Source organism: Thermobia domestica, chromosome 17 (assembly GCF_964235325.1).
Source record: "Thermobia domestica chromosome 17, izTheDome1.hap1.1, whole genome shotgun sequence".
Classification (NCBI taxonomy): Eukaryota; Metazoa; Arthropoda; class Insecta; order Zygentoma; family Lepismatidae; genus Thermobia; species Thermobia domestica.
This window is the reverse complement of record NC_137470.1, coordinates 73,851,314-73,873,062: the sequence shown is the minus strand read 5'-3', so window position 1 is coordinate 73,873,062 and position 21,749 is coordinate 73,851,314. Positions and strand designations below refer to the sequence as shown.

General features: G+C 35.8%; 1 protein-coding gene across 13 annotated transcripts in view; it reads left to right on the top strand.

Annotated features, from left to right (window-relative positions):
• The window catches only part of LOC145673735 (uncharacterized), a 453,474-nt gene that overhangs the window by 225,792 nt on the left and 205,933 nt on the right, over positions 1-21,749 (top strand). Inside the window, exon 6 of one of the 13 annotated variants that reach the window (XM_081743456.1) lies at positions 17,990-20,610. The exons of 9 other annotated variants lie outside the window; for them this stretch is intronic. In XM_081743456.1, coding sequence (XP_081599582.1) covers positions 17,990-18,309 — 320 coding nt within the window. In that variant the 3' untranslated portion in view covers positions 18,310-20,610. Of the gene's footprint in view, positions 1-17,989; positions 20,611-21,749 lie in introns of those variants that run through there. 3 more of the 13 variants (XM_081743470.1, XM_081743459.1, XM_081743468.1) reach the window with 3 other exon arrangements.

Genomic DNA, 21,749 nt, shown 5'->3' with positions numbered 1-21,749 from the left:
TCACTTTCGAATTCTTCTTAACTTAACGTACGATAAGATGTCTACCTTGCTGCGTTAGTTGTGATGGACGCCCAGATCTCGGTAGATTTTTGTATGTTTTTGTCTTTTTAAACTTATATATGAAGCTTTTAATGGTGGTAATAGGCCGACCAATTATACCACTGATCACAATAAAGGATTTACCCTTACCAAACAATCGTATCATTATTCACCTTTCCGCTTTCCTTGTTTCTTTTGATTTCCGCCGCATTTTGTCTTCTCCTGGTTGCTTTCTGTTCATATAGATACAAGACGAATACTTTTTTGGCAATAAATGTGATGTCTCTTTGTTTTATTGTAACCTGTAGAAAACGAAACACAAAGTTTCATTTGTTTCTTCCTTTATTTTATGCTGGGAAGTATAGACAAACCTACGAGCATATTATTGTGCGATAGAATCTTCATTCCTTTAATATATGAGCCGATTTATATTGTGTGCGCTTTGAGACGAATACTTAGTTTGCTCATTGTATATTAAATATAAACATAGAATTCCTGGAAATGATATATAATACAGCATTTATAAATAACACTAAAATGGGTTGAAAGACTATTCTACTATAGTTCAATAATAAGTTAATTAATTAAATTTATTATATCTATAACAATGAATATGCATTGACGAAGATGTACAAACGAACAAATTAACCTCGCAACTACCAATTTCCTCATTTGAATCAATACTCTAACTGAATTTAATTTAGTAACTCATCATTAATAATCAGCTTAACTATGAAATATACAATGATTTGAAATAATTAGAACAACACCTATCGCGTTTCTTTTACATACAAATTGGTAAGAAGTTACTTGTATGACAAACCCAAATGTAGCTTATAACTCATTCAAATATATAGTTAATGATGACTCCATTAGAACATGTAAATACTTGTTAAAGTAATGAAAGAAAATTATACAACCAACTCACCAATATAATGAGTGTAAAACGCATCCACACCGTATAATTCCAAATTAAACTCACTAGTTACTCCCATAAAATAGAACAATTTTATAATTTAACCCAATTATTATTTCGTAGGTTATATAGAAACACTTTACTATATTAAAGGTTCGTCGAGTGTGATTTCCAGCACACATCTAACAGCTTAGGCTGAAGTGCTAGCTAACATCGCAGAAAGTCGCCACCAGAGGCACTATAATCAAAAATTTGACAATCAAAATATTTAACGAAAGACCTCATATGGAATCGATTGAGACATAATCGAAAATTATTACAACTTTTTTTTTTCAAGTAACTAACAGAGTTGCTTGTTACAGTAGAGAGACCAAATACAACCTCTGAAGTCGTTAGAACATATGAGAAAAAATTATAACTATTTTTATGGTTGCCTCATATGGTCAATCTTCATGATAGTTTTATTTTTACTATTAGCGGAAAGTGATTAATCTAAAAACATTGGTGCATTAGTTTTTTTTATTAGCACAGTGACGTAAGTAAGGGGGACAAACGGGACAAAAAACCTTTCCAGCCAAAAAAGCCCACAAAGTTAAAAATTTTAGTTCCAGAATTTTATGTTTTCATTTAACTTACATCGATTTAAGAGATTTGCAAAATGTCCGAGTATAATACTCGAGACAAGAGCGTGGCCGTTTGTCGTAATTAAATATTCTATTCTAAAGCAACAGACTGTTGATTCATTCTACACATCCTATGCACATCTCGATATAATTGCGAAAGCATTGTCATTTGCAGTTATTATTGATAAAGCTATAATAATACGTGAAGTACAGTATGCTACTCTCAGATTATTTGGCAATCAAATACTAATTAGTTTGGTATTTTATTTTTATTAAAAATTAAATTAGGTGCTGCAATTTTGAAATCAAGCGTTACCACTTGAAGAAAAAATGGAATAGGAGAATTACAGTGTGATGACAATATCAGGTGTAGTCGGGGAGCGTTTTGGTTTGGCTGGTCACGGGGAGGATCGGAACGCTAAAGCGAGTTCTTGCCCCGGGCGACAACTAGCCTAGATGCGTCGCTGTATTAGCACGCGAAATGATTCTTGATCATCAATTTCATGTTCTATCACGATGAGGTGCTTAAACGAAGTATGGTTCGAAAATTGCTTTAAAATGGACACTAACTACTGTGCATTCCAATGATATAGTATATTCTAACTTGCATATTCGACGTGTGTACTTCGCACTTTTGAACGCAGACTTAGTTTCTACCGTTAAAGGGACCTTTATCAACTTGGTCCTCCTGTGACTACACCAATACTGCAAGTTCCTACAGTAGGACTAATCATTATTTTCCTTATTTCCTTAGCGATGACATTATTTTAATTATGTAACAGCATTGTAGTAATATTTTTAAAGTCTCCTTCTTGCAGGCTAATATATGCTATTGGAGGTATGCAACATGCATAGTGCTAAAAGTATTTCCCTAACATGTTCGTCTGTACGAAATACTAACATACCTTTCACAAAAACGTTTCCTACGTGCTCAGTCTTTCTGTATATGCTAATTGGACACATTCTCACTTCAGAGAAGTTCTGAGAATCCCTTATTTCCTCTGTGAAATCCCACGTGCAGTTCTACCAGAGTTCTGAATCAGAGCCCTGCAAACCCAGGCCCGAAGACGGCCCGGCCCGGCCCTGCCCGAATCTCGAGCCGGGCAGATAACGGGCCGGGCGTAACCGGGCTGAGAACAACCAAGTCTGATAAGTCAACCCTTCAATATGCAATGGAAAATGAGAAATGTGTCGTCATAATATTGCAATGTCTATTTGTTGTTCTCGAATGAGAAAAGCGTGTGAAAGGTTACCCAAAGTTTTTTTTCTATATCCTTATTCTGTCTGTCTATTTGTTATCTGTGCTTGATCTGTCTAGTCATGTTTATTATATAAATAGGTTATAGACCTAAAAGCCTTATACTACACTCATTTACTGGGTTACGAGTACCAGAGAAGATACATGAAACTGCTACACCGTAATAATACTAATACTACAACTACTGCTAATACTACTATTACTATTACGATTACGAATGCAAGTGCTAATTCCACTATTGCTACCACTGCTACTACTACCACTACTACTACTACTCATTACTATACCAATACGACAGCGAATACCACTATTGCTATTACTAGTAATACGAAAACAAAACAATGAAAATGGAATCTCTGAGTTATGCCGGCTAGGCTAAAGGAGACGGTGATGATGAGAAATAATGAAATGGTGGAATGAATAAAGTGGGAGGAAACGGGAGAACGCCGAGAAAACCCTCACACACGGTGTTTGTTCACCACAAAGTTCACTTCGCGCGAGCTGGGATCGAACCAGGGACCCCATGCAGCAGAGTTGAACACTCAACCACTGAGCCAGTTCCAGGAACACCTAATCGTCTTGCGATTTATTTGATGTGATATTTGTAGTATCATAAAAAAAAGTATCATTCTATAAACAATACAGGAACATGCTACACCATTTGGTATTTGCCTTGCTAATTGAACATTACTACAAATTGCACTGATCTTATGAACACGCCAGTTCACGGTTTCATCCTCCCTGATCTAATGGTAGAGTTTCAAATTCTACTTACAAAGGCAGGGTACCTCGGTGTAACACGCCGATTTTGATAAGATTGCACAGACATACAGATCATCAAAAAAGAAGCGACACGTATTTTTTTATATCGGCCAACAAGCGTATTGAAAGGGTCAAATAGGGACATAAAAATGGGGTCAAAATGAGATTTTATGAAATATAGCGAGAACGAGAAGAGATATCGGAAAAGGTTAAATGTACGAAATACTACCCATAGTTGACGCAAGCCATTGAGGTAGAACTTACCCATGTGAAGAAAGCAGAACATCCGGAAATGGACCAATCACGTTTACAACATTGTCACAATGTGCTACAGAAATGAGTGAAGAGGGTGGCAAGGAGCAGGAAGAAAGAAAACACGAAAATGGAAAATACGTGTTTTTGCTTTGAGTTCATACGTCACCCGTTTGCGAAAGGGACGCAGATTCATCTCAGTGCACGAAGATTCATCTCTACACGCAAGAAGGATGCAAACGCCGTTCGTATAGGCAGCCAGCAACACAGTACTGCACAGCGGGTTGCATATAAGATCAAAACCTCAAGTTGAGTGGTAGAAACGACTAATAGATGAAGGAATACGAGGTCAGATGACGTAGCACATTATGACAGGTGCAGGTACTGTAAGGAAAGAAAGAGCAAGTTGACGTTGTACACAAAATCAGTTTTAACAGTGAGAGTATTGGACGCGGCGTATGCAATACGAGCTGGTTTGAGTATACAAAGTTGCCAAACGCGAGGTGTAGAGCCAGCAAAGTGTATGTGCATTTGTGTCTTTCACAGGTTCTATTCTCAACAAGACAAGCAAGGCGACGTTTAACTGCTTGTGAGACCTAGTGGTGAACATTGGACAGTGTGGTAGCTGGAGTGGTATTTGATTGTTGTGTAACTGGTGGTGTGTGCTTGTGCGTATTTGTGCGCGTGTAACAAAATTCAGATGAGGTGTAAGTGGGCTTGTGACGTTTGTGGTCGCAAGATGGTCTATGTGAATCCCCTGAATGTGGTGGATATGCTAGTAGAGGCATATCAGGCAACACAATATGTCCGGACACCACGAACGGTAACGGAAATGGAGCTCAAGGACTATATTTTTAACATCCTAGAAAGTTTCAAGACGAATGGGCACATGTATGTTGAGATTGAAGAAGACCTATTATGCAGCAATAGATCAGACATCCCAAGTATGGCAAGTGAAGATGAGATGGATGAGTGGGATGGCCCAACGACCTCCAACGTACATACAACTGGAGTCAAGAGCAGAGATATTGTGGACATGGGATACAAGCGGAAGGCAGTATCGTTTTGGAAACGAGGGAAGAAGAGAAAGATGTCCAGGAAATCTGTACAGAAACACTTCAAGCGTGTCAAATGCAGAACAGATCTATATAGATGGGAGAAACAGATCACAGAAGGTGGAACCAAACGTGAAAAGCTAAACGTGATAGACCGAACTGTGTATGAAAAATTTGCGACAGCAAAACAGTGGCATTTAATTGTCCATGACACAGACTTGCAACGTTGGGTGTTAGAAGCAAACCAAACAACAGCCGTTGCTAATTTCAAAGCTTCGAAGAAATGGTTATGGCGCTTTAAAACACGTCACGGTATCGTCTCACGCAAAGTTACAAAATTTGTAACACATAGCATTACAGCGAAGGCCACACAAGTGCACGAAAGCGCTAAAACCTTCGTCCAAAATGTACAATCACTCATTACTGCTCATGGCGAGGATAACGTATATAACACAGATCAGAGTGGCTTTGCTTTAGAATTTCACTCTGGACGCTCTCTGGTTTTGCGAGGCGAGAAGCATATTACAGCAACAATGCAATCTCTACCTGCCATCACACATAGCTACACAATACAGCCTGTTGTATCTGCCAGTGGAAGATTGCTGTCGCCCATGCTCATAGTCTTGAAAGAACTTCATGGTACGTTTGGGCCACGGATTCAGCAAACAATGTTCCGCCCACAAAACTTATATATTTGTGCATCATCATCTGGGAAAGTGACAAAACAGATCGTTAAGACGTGGTTCCAATCAGTGTTCCTTCCACAAGTCAATGAGCAAACGGTACTGTTAGTCGACTCGTGGACGGGTTATGATCGATCCGACTTGGCAACAATAATGCCACAGGACAAGCAGTGCAACATTATGACGATACCTACACACACAACTGGGTTAATACAACCTCTGGATGTGTATGGTTTCAGAATTTGGAAGAACTTCGTACGCAAAGTATCTGATGCGGTACGCCTTCAGCAACTCAACATCAATCTATACAGCAGAGACAATATACTGAAACTTCAATCCCTTGTGCATAATCAACTTTCATCTCCACGGTACATACATCTATTCCAATACGCATGGTTTTGTTCTGGATATCTTTCATCACGACCAGATTATTTTCCAAATCCAGTGGAGTTTTGTTTTCATCAGTTGACGTCATTGGTCTGCGAAGAAGCAGAGTGCCAGAACCCATCCATCATCAAGTGTTCGTGGTGCAAATACTGTTTTTGTTTGGACGATTTCTTCCTGAAATATCATTTTTGTGCTACTTATCAGGAGTGAGCGTCTTGTTTTCAGCATACACCTCTGCTGACTTTTATGTTGTACGTACATATGTACGCGTATTTTCATGATATAATGTAGATACTCATGCGTAGAACTGATATTGCTGTTGCTCTTTATCTTACATGTGGACCACCTGCTATTACATTCTACTGTGCAATGCATTTTGTGTGTGTGTGTGTGTTACTAGCTACAAACATTCCCGTTTACAATATGTACCTCACCGTTGCTCCCATTGCACAATATATGCAACCCACTGTGCAGTATTGTCTCACTGGCTGCCTATACGAACGGCGTTTGCATCCTTCATGCTTGTAGAGATGAATCTTCGTGCAGTGAGATAAATTTGCGTCTCTTTCGCATATGGATAACGTATGCACCCAAAGCAAAAACACGTATTTTACATTTTCGTGTTTTCTTTCTTCCTGCTCCTTGCCACCCTCTTCACTCATTTCTGTAGCACATTATGAATATGTTGTACATGTTATTGGTCCATTTCCGGATGTTCTGCTTTCTTCACATGGGTAAGTTCTACCTCAATGGCTTGCGTCAACTATGGGTAGTATTTCGTACATTTAACCTTTCCCGTTATCTCTTCTCGTTCTCGCTATATTGCATAAAATCTCATTTTGACCCCATTTTTATGCCCCCATTTGTCCCTTTCAATACGCTTGTTGGCCGATATAAAAAAATACGTGTCGCTTCTTTTTTGATGATCTGTACGTCTGTGCAATCTTATCAAAATCGGCGTGTTACACCGAGGTACCCTGCCTTGTTAGTAGGTCAAGAACTTGACTTTATCATACGTTCGTTAGGTAACTACGGCTCGGCCGTATAGATGATGATGGGATGAATTGGTGGAATGAAAACAGTGGGAGGAAACGGGACCACCCCAAAAACTCCCACGCACACGGTGTTTATCCACCACAAAGCTCACATAGCACGAGCAGGGATTGATCCGACGACCTCTAGCACCAGGTGTGAGGGCTTTACCTACTGAGCCACCGTGTCCCTCGTAGATCAAGCATCGGTTCACATTCTACGCAGACCGGCCATAATAACTAGAATTTCTCCGTTTTTTCTGTACTTAGAAGGTAAATTCTGTTCAACCAGACATGTTAAATCTGACGCGAAGTCGTAGCAGTTGTAATAGTATTAGCAGTGGTCGTAGTAGTAATAGTAGAAGTAGTAATAGTGGTAGTATTACAGTACTTTGCAGTCTTGAACAAAGTGTCAGTTTCCCAAACACATTACGATTAACATAGGCTGACAACATTAATTTCCGATCCGTTTTTCAGTGTGTTCGGGCCGAACCGGGCCGGCCCGACTCGGCCCGGAAATACATGTGCCCGGCCCGGGTAGGGCCCGGTCGTTTGATATTACTTCAAACGGGCCCGCCCGGCCCGTGCAGGACTCTGTTCTGAATGAGGTGTTTTGGAAAATTGCATGCACGAGACTTCCTATGTAAATTTTAAACGTGCACTTCCTATTTGATCGACAGCACTAGAAATCCCGATATTTCGTTACACTCTTCCCTAATTTGTTCTTTCTAGTGACGTAACATTTCTTATTGATTGTTGGGGTCATATGATAATTTGGTGAGAAATTTGATTTAGCCTGCCTTTTGTCTCGTATTATGAGGTGGGAATTATAAATATTTGCTCCTAGATCTCTGATTTAACCCTTAACAGTTTACTACCTTTAAAAATTATCAAAAAATAATGATATTTGCAGTTCAAAAAATAATGATATGTCGTCTATTTGGTTTGTATATCATTTGAAAATACTTTTCTAAATTTTCCCGCCAATAGTTTTCGAGAACTGAGTTGTGTCCAAATGGTTACATTGCACAGTTTTCCGCAAAGTGATTTTTGAGTACTTGTAGCCATATAGTAATAAAGAAAAGTAGTCTCATAAGAAAGGAGAAATAAATGAAACATGGTAAGAGTTGTTTACTTTATAGGATTTATTATTTAAATCTGGAATATTAATTTATAAGAAAATGTAAGGTACTATCTATGAGTCCACATAGAAAAAATAATAATATTTACATTTCGCTGAAAATACAGATTGAATAAATATGATATTCAAATATATGCGTAGTTTTATAGAATATTATTATTTTTATTTCATTTTTTTATATTTTTAAATTTGAATATATCAACGTACTGTAACAGTGACTTAGGGGTCTAGAAAGGATATCAATTATCAAGTGGCAAAAACATTCCTTATCGTGATACATATACTTACAGATGAAACTGCATAAATTAATTCTTTAGTGAGCTTGTTACTCCCGACTTACAAAAGCGACATCTTCCCTTAGATGTGTAGGCTGGGCAGTGAGCAACAAAATATTTTCTTGTATCATCACATGGTTACGTAGTAACAGGTCGACATATTTTCACTTGAGGTTCGCCCAAGCTTTCTAAAGATAGTCTTCCTCGTTTAGGCTTTCTGCATGATACTAGTGCAGATGCAGTATCAGCCTGAAACACTTTAAGATGTCTGGATGATTTCCCAAGTACGTTACACTCTCTTTTGTAAGGTAACCAGCTGTTTACAACAACTAAATCTAACATGTAGCCAAAAATTCTAAGACACCATCGTTTTGATTTCATTGGTGTACGGCAGAGTTCTATGAACATGTTTGACTTGTCTACACTTCTCATGTGTTTACCTCAGAAGATAAGAAAAAATATTATCTTCTGCCTCCTAAACGATTTTGTCTCATTGTTGGTAGAGTTGAGATTTTCATTACATCCTTCAAATATTGCATTAATTTCACACTTGTAAAAAGTTATCAATGTACACGATTAAAAACTCAGACTCCTCTCTCTTGAATGAGGACGGTGATTTCCCATAATTTTTCAGCAAGACGGAGCTCCAACTCACTATGCCTTATGTTCACGCCAATGGCTCGATAGACCATTTCCGGGACATTGGAATCGGCGACGGAGACGGATAGAGTGGGCCAGATTTTACGCCACTAGAGATCTTCCTCTGCTATCATATGAGGAACCTTATTTATCAAGAACCCATCCATGATATTCACCATCTGATGCAAAGAATTTTGCAATGTTGTGAAACCGATGACATGCTGTTGCGAATCCATGCGGATTGCAGAGGCGCTTTGCAGTTTGTGTTACTCAAGGATAGCACATAGAGCAAATAATGCTGTAATGCCAAATTTTCACAGTTTGTGGCAAAATAACTTCTGAACCAATAACGGTAGGTGAAATAGTTTGTATCACTGTTTTCCTGAAATTGAGGTCGTGTCAAGTGATACCCCACATATCCCCTTCCATTTAAAAATCCAAAGTTGGATCCAAGATTACGGCTTCCAAGATAGCTGCCAGGTCAACCATGTCAAAAAATATGGTCCATTACCCACCCGAGAAACATATACCATGAACCAAGCGTGAATGCCAAGATGTTCCTGTGCTACATTTGTCTTAACTGACTAATGCGTCACTCTGCACTATATCTCAGGTATATAATCTGGATCTGAATCACTGAAAGTAAGATCAGGATCTGAATCCGAGGTTCCGAAATCCGATAGATTAAAAGAGAAAGAAATCACTACTGTTGGCCTTATGCTTAGTTTCCTTCCATAGGATATATCAAGGGAGGTAAGTTCTTCATCCATTTTTGACGAAACACAGTCACCTGCAAAAATGTAAATAGCCTATCACAATATTTCTCGTTTGCATCTGACATGAGATTTCACAATAAAACTTATTTATATACACATTTACATTTACATACATACATACATATATCCATACTGAGCCAATGTATGAAATTTAAAATTTGACTAATAAACAGAGTACTATGTTTATTTTTCACGTTAGGTTTTCTATAACAATATCAAAAGATACATCAATATAAGCTAGTCCAATATTTTGTATTTTTTCCTGTACAAAGTATACGTTTGATCCGTTACCGGACAATGTAACCGAATGGTTACGTAGTATATTTTTATCGTAAATAGTAATCAATTTTTGACATTTTGCCGTTTTCATACTTGCACATTGTTGGACAATGACTTACAAACTAGAACATATCGAGAAAAATAAAAAGATAAACTGCTCACCTTCAGTATTTAATATTTTCTGTCTGCTTCCATCACTGCTTGCAAAACAACAACATATTCACACACTACTTCCCGCATAAAAATCACCAGAGTTGTCACAAGAGAGCAATAGCTGCTCTCCCATCGCAGAAAGTATGTACACAAATAACTACAACGAACAATACCGAAATATAACACTCTTCAACCCAATAGGCAAAATCAAAAAATGTGTAACCAAATGGTTACGAAAACTCGTTAAGGGTTAAGGTCATGTTTCTGGCCCTGGATCATAAATCGTGTGTATGTAAGACCACCACTCCCTTAATTTTTGATAGGATTCAAGGGTCTGTCCCAGGACTACATTATGTTCTTTCCTAAAGTTATATGAAATGTTAGTTGAAAAAAAATGTTCTTATAATGGCCTTACATGTATACCTTTTATTAAAATTTTGATAGAGTTCGTAAATGGAAGATTTTTTTGAAGTGAAGAAAGTGGGAAGACACGGAAGAACTCCGAGGAAACCCACGCACACTGTGTTTGTCCACCAAAAAGTTCACTTGGCGCGAACTGAGATCGAACCAGGGTCCACATGCACCAGAGGTGAACGCTCTACCACGAACCACCGCAGCCCCCTTTAGGCTCATGTCTCATATAGCCTTAATATGAACAGGATACACAAAATTAACCAATATTTTAATTCCATTCTTTCTTTAGGTCCTAAATGATATGTCATGCCAAGTCCTCTTACACTTTCTAATTATCATTGCATATTTAAGTATTTGTGATAGTTTTTCTTCTGTGATTTACGTGTATAAATGAGACAGTTTAACCAGGAACAACATTGAACGAGACCATTCATCTGTTTTGCTTATGTCACACGATTCTTTTAGTGCAACGTTCGGGATATACCAAGTGCTCTGTTACAGATTAGATCATTATGCGGACACGACCGAAATTAGAATTTTCTGGATCCATAGTGTTCGTTTCTGGATGCCAAATGTACTAGATATTGATGGTTCAATCTCATAGTAAATGATTTTGGTTGTTTTCTTTACCTGATTAACCAGGCACTACTGATTACCCAGCAATGAATGTCATGGCAACAATAGCTTAAGACCAGTTCACGTAAATCAGAATTGTTTTCGTCAGTGAAAACTTTTCATTTTTGTAAAATTTCCTTTGAACAAACAATCTGGAAAACAAAACTAGTGTTTATTTTTAAAAATTTTCTTCGAACAATGAATTTCAGTTTCGTAAATTTTCTTTCAACAATAAAAATTTGAAACACATATTGTTTTTTAAATTTTCTTTGAGCAAAAAATGTATATGAAACAAAAAAAAAAGTAGTAGTAGTGGAAGAATCATCCCTTAAATGTTGTAAATTTCCAAACTAAGAAAATTGCTATAATATTATAGGACCAGACTATGTATCTCTTTCAGTTTAGGTGTTACTCTCCCCCCTCCCCCGTGGGTATAACATGCCAAACTCAAAGTTTCTTACTTTCTTACTTAAGTTACTTTCGGAAGTTTCGGACTTAATTTATCTTCTTTGATGTGGTTTTATTACATTTTGTCGTTATATGAGTGAGTACTGGGACTGAATCTCATCCCTAGGACATGGATATCATGATGATTCCCTCTTGAGTTTCGGTAGGGTACATACGGTCACCTTTAAGACTGGGAATTGTCAAAAATAAATATAGGTAATTGTTCTCTAGCACTTAAGTATATTCTTCTGTAAATTTGGTTGGTCCTGTTTATCCTCTTCCCTAGGTAAAAATTTGCCAAATATATTCATAATCAATACGTTTTTCCACTTGGTCAGTTTTGTCTCAGTTTATCTTCTACGATGAGGAGTTACCATATTAGCATATCGAGAACATAAGGACCCATTCTCTTGAATTGGACAGGTATTAGGATACACTCCTTTCAAATTTCCGGATATATAAGACCACCTCTAATTTGAGAATTGTTCAAAAATAAAAATTGGTAATTCTTCTATAATACGTAAGTACTATCTATATAAATTTGGATGGTTCACCTGTCATAAGTAAAACTTGTCAAATACATACTTGAGCTACTTGGCGGGAATTTCAAATATTGGCTGGGCAATTTGAACTATCCAATCTCCCTTCTACGACATGGTGTGAGGCAGTAATTTTGAATGTTCAGCTGCAAGACCCTGGTTCCTTTGAATTCGTTCCCTGCAGAATTCTGGTTCCTTTGAATTTGTTCCCTTGTATGTATAAGATTGCCGAAATCCTAATTTGGAAGGTTTTTTTTACCTAACTTTTCTTTTCGATGTAGTTTTATAGCAATTTCTTATGAATGGGTATATGGGTTTATTTTCTTTGATAAAGCAGTTTTATCGTAGTTCTGAATGTTTGGGATGAAGTCCATTCAACTACTCAACTAATGTTTTTCATTAAGAAGAAAATATATTTTCAGACTAATAAAATACAGCGAATGCAAAAAATTTTTAGCAAGAAATTTTCAATCTAAAATTTTTCTAGCTAAATATTTCAAACCAATTTTCAAGAGTAAGTTTTCAAACAAAATAATTGAGTGTACGCAAATAAATTAAATGTGAAATTTCAAAAAGTTTTTCGAATTAAAATTTTAAAAAAATTATAAATGAACGCAAAGAGGTCAAAAATTTAGAGAACAGAAAAGACAGTGAGTACAAAAATTTTTTAATCTAATAATTTTAGAGAGCGAAAAAATTAACTAAAATTTCGAAAATTTTTAATCTGAAAATGTTAATTTTACAACCAATTTTAACATTTTTAAAAATATTCACCGCCATTGAAATAGTGTGTTAATGTTCGTCATGGATATACAGTGAAAATATCCATTCATATCTGTTCTTGCTGGATCAAGCGGATGTGGCAAAACGTATTCTGTGAAGAGATTTTTGTCAAATATCTCTAAGTTAAATAGGAAATTTTGTAAGATATATTGTTATTATGTAGAATGGGAAATGTATTTGCAACGATTCCTGTTGTAGTACAAATAGACCTATATGATAATTATTGAAGATCATATGCATGAATAGTGATATTGATTTGTTCATCATACGATCACATCAATGAATCATTAGTATGATGATCATTACACAAAATATTTCATGAAAGCAATATATTAGTTTAAACTGTTCGTAGTTGTTGTTGGTTAAGAATGTACGTGATAAGTCAAAAAGCAAATATATGAATTACCAAATCATTCTTTCACGTCCATTGTTTTTCGAAGTAAGTAATAGGAACGCGAATAAACATCCTCATGGTTACTTGTTAGATCTTGTAAAACGAGATCAACTGGTAAAATGTGATTTTGTACTAATAATGTTCATATGACTTAAACCAATACGTCTAGGTACGGACATGTTTAATTTATCGTGCACGTTAAAATAATGACTTAGTCTATAATGTCGTATCCTACAGTGAAACGTGCTGATATGCTATGTGCACTGCACAAAGCTAAACCGAGGTTGCGTAAAGTGGTAATTACTATGCAGATGTTCCATTAATAAATAGTTTGGGAATGTTGTTACAGTGTTCTGAGGCGATATTCCTTTGAAAACTACGCAGAAAGCATACCGTAATTGAAACGTCACAAGAACACTCTGTGTTACCTTGTGGACAATACAGGATCATTGAATGAGAAGACATATTTAGCCGTACAACATGGAGGGTTCTTACAGTCAATGCTTGCACTTGTAGTAGTAGTAACCAGTATTTTGCTTAAACGATATTCATCATGGAACACAGTATGAAAATAGTTTTAATGTCACCTAAAATGGTTCAGCGAATACATGCATCATCTAATGTGACTGTAAAATGTGAATCCAATCTCGACTTTGAAACGCAATCTACGTATATTGAATACATCGTACGCAGATGATAAAGAAAAATTGTATCAGTACGACATAATACTTCAGAGATATATTTGTTTTACATAAAGAATAAGAACTTACAGCAGTTACAATTACATCGATTAAACTTGATGGTATCGTTAAGAATGCTAATGATAGTGTTAAATATGAAATATTAGTCGCCATTTAAAAATGTACCGCGAGAAAGCAGAACTACTATTTGACTGTTTGAAACAAGATGGTGAAATCACGTGGGATCATAAAGGAACTCTGTACACCACAAGGATAGAATACGATATTGTAGATTTACTTTCCAATGTAATTCGACCGGGGAACACACAAATACTCTAATCTGGGATCCTTTTGTAACTTCCTCCCTTCATCAAACCCATTCTTAGAATCAATTGAAACTATACGAAGATTTGCGCATATTTTATATCTTAATAGTGCAACATTTTCTGAATCACCACCAGAATTGTTTTATGTGTACAACCTAATAGAAAACGTATCTTTCTTCAATGGTCAACGTGCAAGCCATGAACAAAAAGTTGAAATCCATTTATTATAACCCAGCGTATCGATGATGATTTTTTACTGAAAAAAAATTGCAAGCCATTAGAAAATCTATACATCTAGCAAAAATAAAAATCTCGTAAAATAAGTAGCCTATTTGTAGGTTACGTGGTTTTACCCCAGAGTTTTAACTTTGTCAAGAGTGATGATCAGTCGGACTGTGACTTAAATGATTCATAATCACTGAAAAATTAAACAACTGTCGCTACATGTTTATAGAGATTGATGTGTTTTGTCGATACAATTCGGCTGTATCACTAAAATCGATGAGTATCAAAGATGTAATGAATGGCGTTAAAATGATTTTCCAGGAGAGAAAATGAATTGTGATACGTAATGATATTATAGGAACTAAAGTAACCAATCAAACAGTACGAAGGTTCCTGACAAAAAAAACACGTACACTTACAACAAAAAAATCCTGATGGTAAAGGCAGTACCACAGAAAAAATAACCAAACTTTGAAAAATCAGATACAGAAATGTCTTACTAAATATCAAATGTAATACTACGTTAAAGTATTACCCTTTCTAGTAAGACCATACAATATAAGTTGTCATTCCAGTATTAAAATGGCCTCTGCAAACATCTCACAAGACAATCTACAATATTTGAGGTGTGGCACAGCATATACGAAAAAATACTTCGACGTTCAAAGCAATACACTGATTTTTCTGATGAGGAGAGGATACGATATCAGGACTCGAGTTGCGGAATAAGAGTTATATATCTTTAAAGAGCATCAATTAGTTGGTTAATTATCAAGTTATTAGATGCAGTCCGCCAATAGGGAAAAAATGAGGACACTTCAAAGGTAACATGGGCTTCTACGGCACACACAAGAAAGAAAGCGCTTCTCCCGTTTTTCCTATGTATTTGGGAAGGGATACAAGCGATTTAAATGAGATGTCCAAGCAACACAGTTGTTGTGGGAAGTAGAAAGAATCGAATGATCCAAACAAAAGCAGTTTCTACGATGTGCACATCTTACAACAACGAACAGGGATGACAACTTTGTTCCTGCGTTAATGTCACATTCACGAAGAAACAGATCCCAGCTGGATCACAGGACTAGTGCATGCCCTGGACGTTTACTTTTTCCGCCCTTACAAGAACTTTGTCAAGTTCGTTACTGACACGATCGTACTTTCCCAGGAAACGAACATTTTTCATCGTGACAAGTTCTTGAATCTCTAATCGTTTACGCTGTATCAGTTTGTGCTTGCCGTTTCGCAACATGGTTCGATTTGCTTTCTACAAAGCTGGATATCTGGATGTCGAACCGGAAGCATTCCAGACATCCATTCAGTAGTACTTTGTCTCCTTTACCACTGAACTGTGTTACTACTGCGAGTCGATGGCCATTGTAAGATGTGCATATTGCCCAAACTGCTTTTATTTGGATCATTCGATCCTTTCAACTCTTATCGCTATCTCACCTTGCCAAATACATAGAAGAGATGGGAGAAACACTTTTCTTGTGGTTGCCATAGACCTCCATATTACTTTTGAAGTCCCTTCACTTTTCCTTATTGGTGGACTGCAGTTAACTTGGTAATTAAGTAACTACTTGATGCTCTTTAAGGATATATAACTCTTATTCCGCAACTCGAGTCCTGATATCGTACCCTCTGCTTGCAATGATAGTTACTCTATGTACTAATATAGCAAATTGTATGGTTGACAGGCAGCAACGTCGAGAACTGGACATGGGAGATAATTAAAGGAAAGGCCATTGAATTTAGAAATTCACTAATTTGTCGAGTAGAAGATTTAAATCGTCAATCCGTCGTTGGGATTTTCTACAGAGAAGAATTACAACCTGTGCGTCTACCTCCATATTTCTTAATCGAGAAAATATTGCGCACAAGAGCAAGTGGTATCAGAAAGGAGCGTCGTTTAGTGGAAATGATATGCTACACCATTTAATTCGTGATATAAAATCTTAAACACTTGATAACCTGGTTATGGGAGCATTGATAAATACAATCGTTATATTACAATTATTATATACAAATTGACAATTATGTAGTATATCAGATGAAATACTCAATGGAACCTTACCACCAATCCATTTCAATTTCAACGTTGGACACTTATAAATATGTACTTTGTACTAGGATGGAAAAGCCATACCGTCGAAACTTTTGAAACTCAGCTTTGAAGAGAATCTCTACATTTTACAGTGCCACTTCTTGCTCTAATGATCAGGAATACATTATACTGATAATGAAACTGCACTTGTAAGGAATGACTAGAAGGATAAACGTTATGTTCGACTGGAACTTCCGAGAAACTTAATTCTTCTGCTGTATATTGTAATTTTTGGAATTTAGGCAAGCGTTCAGTGAAAGCTTGAACGTCTGCTCTTAATGTATCGAACACAAGACCACAAGTGTATAAATCTACATGAATAAGACCTCCGACAATATTACTTTTATCCTTTTTTTTCGTTCAAAGCAAAAGAAGGGGGAATTGGAATCATTCCCCTTTTTTCATCTCTGAAATCTAGACGCCTTTTTTCATCTCTGAAGTCTACAGATAAAATACTATGGATTTTCACTTCACTGGCACTTGTTCGACGCTGTTGCCATCCGTTGCAGGGTCTTCTGAAATCTGCCAAAGCTGTGTAGCGAGACAGTTCTCTTCCTATTCTACGCAGGAATTTGCTGCAGTAGAAACTACGTTTTTGGACGATCGTTCGGTCCCTTAGTCATCATATCCCATACACTTGGTGGTGTAGAATGGGGATTTACTAACCAATTAAGTGATTCACATTCGAGCAACCATTTTTATCCTCTAGTGTCGTATTTTAATATAACTTCAAATGTTCTTATACCATGAATTTGGTAACATGTGGAAATATTTACAACAAATTGTTATCCACTTATCGTGTGTTCATAATTTAAATGCAGATGTAGTTGCGTTGTAAGTTGAAATACCTGTTTTTAAAAGAAGCAATTAATCCATGTAATTAAATATTAATTCTGCATTTATTTCGAGATTTCCAACTTCCAAATATTTAACTTCAGCACAAAGTCGATAAAAAACTTTTCAGAAGCATTAATGTACTCGCTTGAACGTTGACAACGTTCAGAGTAATCATATTTGAGAAATATCTTCCGTAATGTTCTTATTTTTAATATATATTTATATATATACATGTGTGTATTAGTGTGTATGAAGTATATGTTTGTGTGTGTGTGTGTGTAGGTCGATGGGTGGAATTTGGAATAAATTGTATTATATTTTCTACTTTTGCCCTGAATCAAGGATTTGTTTTTCAGGTCATAATGGCTTGAAAAGCTGTCCCGGCCCTCGTGCTTATCTTCCAGTTTTGTCTTCTGTTCCTCCCATGTGGACGGAAGGAACTCTTCCAGGAAAAAATTACGGATGTTCTCACTGTTCAGCAGCATATAGTACATTAGGCAATTTGAGAATTCATTTTCTTGATCATCACAGCACAAGGCAAGGTGATTGGAATTGCAGCGTTTGCAAGGTCAAATTTAAGAACAGAAGCAGCTTGAGAGCTCATTTGTTTAAATTTCATCGCAAAAAGCTGTCCGACATGAAAAGAGATGAATATCTGAGTGAAGAACAGATGTGATTATGAAAGATATAACATATATTACTGAAGTTTTAAATGGAGTGCTGACTGAGCGTACATAATACCAATTTGTCGAGATAATTTGCCACACCAAAACTTTCCATCTAATAGAGGAAGAAATTTTATAAAGTGAAAGTGAAATAAAAATATCATGTGATAGTGTTTGCAATGGATTTGGAGATTTTAGTACAGATTTTTCTTCGTTAGATCAGAAGCATACTTAGAGGTAGAGAAAAGTCCTTGTATCGATCTGATAATCTCATATACAGAACAGCTTAAAGTTATTTTTACGTTTTTTTTATTTGCAAGCTCTCTATATTAAACAGCTGGAGTGAAATTTATTTATTGTAATATTGTGTGTATGAGCGTTAGTGCATGTTTGTTAGTGTAGGTACACTTTCATAATATATGATGTTTCTAGCCCTAATGAAAGTGTTTTTTTTTAAATAGTAAACAACATTTTTTTAAAGTCTTGGAACAAGAGTTACTATAAGTGAACTTTTGCAGTTAAATAAAATGATGTACATCCGTGTTCATAAAGTTTTTTAGTTTTCCTAATATTGATAAATTTGTTGAAATAATTACTCTTCATACACGTTTTGTCTAATCTGAAATCTAATAAGGGAATATCATTTCAATAAATTCTATGTAATATTTTTCAACAAAGTTTACGTAATTATACAAAAACTAATTTAGTTAGTTTTAAATCAATTAAATTACTTTCAAGAACTTTTATTACGAGAGAAAACAAGTGATCAGATACAATTTCGTAATTATGACTATATGGGCTCGCCTGCAAAAATATTTTTTCCGGTACCCTAAAAATATAATACGTACTTAGAGGGACTATAGGTTGACAAGATAATAAAGTACCACAGGCGAACACCAATAACTACTTGTGGCGTGCCTTTTCCAATCGTTTCCTTGAATTTGCCCAACATAGTATGATCCTAGAAATTTTGTAGCTTGTTTAACAGTTTGTAGTTCTCTTTTGACAAAAATGGAATGTGTTTCCACTCTGATTTTTTTTACCTGGAACAACATATGAATGTTTGCTTTTTTAGTACATGTTGAAATATCTTAAAATTATACATACGTAGAGTAAAATTGTTTTAAAACAAAAAGTGACGTAAATAAGCATAAAATACTGTTAGTCTGTAACGTGTTCTGACAACATCCAAATTAGAGCATATGTAGAACTTCCTGTTTACTATGTGATACGTACAAGGTACGAAATTTAAAGAAAGGTCTAAATATTATTTTAATGTAAACTTGAGGTCACTACTCTTCCTCGTTTTTGATTTAAGGGACTAGTACAGTAACTGGGACAGTTGAGAAAAACTTCAATGATTGACAAGATTGAATGTCACATGACCTTATCACGTGGTATGACATCATTTAAGACCGCACCTTCATGATTTTGGAAGGGCTACGTTGGTTGGCCCTAAGTTTTCGGGAGGGATGCATGGGGCCACCCCTTTAATTTTGAATATTGCCAAAAGTAAAAAGTTCGTAGCGGAGCATAAACAGGGGTATGTACCTCTGAATATTTAAATGGCTCAGCACGTTACCTTCTATGGCAGGTTTTTGACTTAGTTTATTCCTTTATAAGGCTTTATTGCATTGTGCACGGTTCAAGTCTGTGTCTGTACCAGGGTGTAGCCCTTGTAAATTTTAGAAGAGAGACAATGGGTCACCCTTAAATTTGAGAATTATCAGAGAGTAAGAATCGGTCAATATTCCCCATGGTACGAATACATGTATACACAAATTTGAATAGTCTTGCTTATTTCCTTCCTTGAGTAAATAATTGCGAAAAATTGAAGTTTCGAAGGTTTCCGACCTGTAAGGCTTTATTGGATCATATGGTCATACCAGTGAGTACCCGGTGAATTTTTTTCATAGGACTTGGGTGCCACGGTTCGCCCTCATAAATTTGCGAAATGTTCTAATACAGAAATTCATAATTATTCTCTGTGGCTCGAATACGTACCCTGTTGAGTGGTCTAATTTGTCCCTTTCATATGTAGAAAATTGTCATAAATATACACGTAAACAATACGTTTTAGCACATGGTCGATTTTTGTACATTTTTTTCTAAGATGAGGCTTTATTACAAGGTATGATCATATTGATGGATATATGGACTCATTGAACAAACAAAATGCGGGTACCTTGATACATCCCTCTTAAATTTCGGAAGTAGCACATTGCCCTGATCCCTGAAATTTGAGAATTGTCACAAAATAAGAATGTTAATTGTTTTCTAGACTGAGGTATGTACAGTCATGTCCAAAATTATTGTCGTATGTCTATAAATATGTTGTGGGAATATAATTTGATAACGAATTCGCCCGGTATTTCTTACAATGTTAGTATATGTATAATCGGCAAAGACGTGTATGTGGCAAGTTTCATGTCAAAAGAGCAGTAAATAGGAACAGTAACATGAAAATAAAACTTTTTTGTCCATTTAACAATATTTTGTTTTACTCATTCTAATTTTCGTATTTATAATTCTTTTCCTATGCAATTTAAGACAAATATACATTTTCCGATTATACACATAGTATTAGTATTAAAAGCACCATGCAAAATCATTATCAAATTATATTCTTACAAGAAGACACTTATAGATATGCGACAATCATTTTGGACATGAGTGTACATCTGTAACTTGTATGATTTAACTTGTTCTCTTCCATGCATTAAACATTGTCAAAAATATATACGTAAGCAATACTTTTTTTTACGTCGAAGGTTTTCGTTAAAACTTAATCTCTAAAATGCATAATTTATTGCAACATATAATCGTATGGGTGACTACATGTATTATTCTCTCTTTGTTATCTTGTGCACTCTTCTTAAAATTTATTCCACCCTTCAATTGTTAAAAAGTAAAATTTGGTAAATGTTCTATAGGACTCGTGTATGTACCTGTGTTAATTTGGTGACTTAATCTTGTAGTAATGATAAAGGTACCATATTTAAAACACACGGTGTCCCATTCTGTTTGTGATTGTCAAATTGATGACATACCTTCGTATTGAAATTGAAATAAAACACATAGATAAGTGTAAATAGCATTTTATTAACTTTTCTTCTTTATTTATTACGCTAAGATGGGGACATTGTTTTATTGTTATTGTTTAATTATACACGTATTCATGTTCACAGAAGTATTCTTAGTTTATTTACAAAATATACTTGTTTCTTGTCAGACCTTTGGCTATTTGTTGTTGTGATAATTTGTCTCCAGGTTATGTAGCATAGTGCTGGTTTTCAAACCTTCATATTGCGAGTTCTGTAAACAAAATAAAAAACCATCTGTTTTTAGAAACGTTTACGATTGATGATTAAAACCATGAATTTTCATATATTAATTTTATACATTACCTGAAACGTGTATTGCTGTTGTCTACGGTCATTAACAAGAGGTA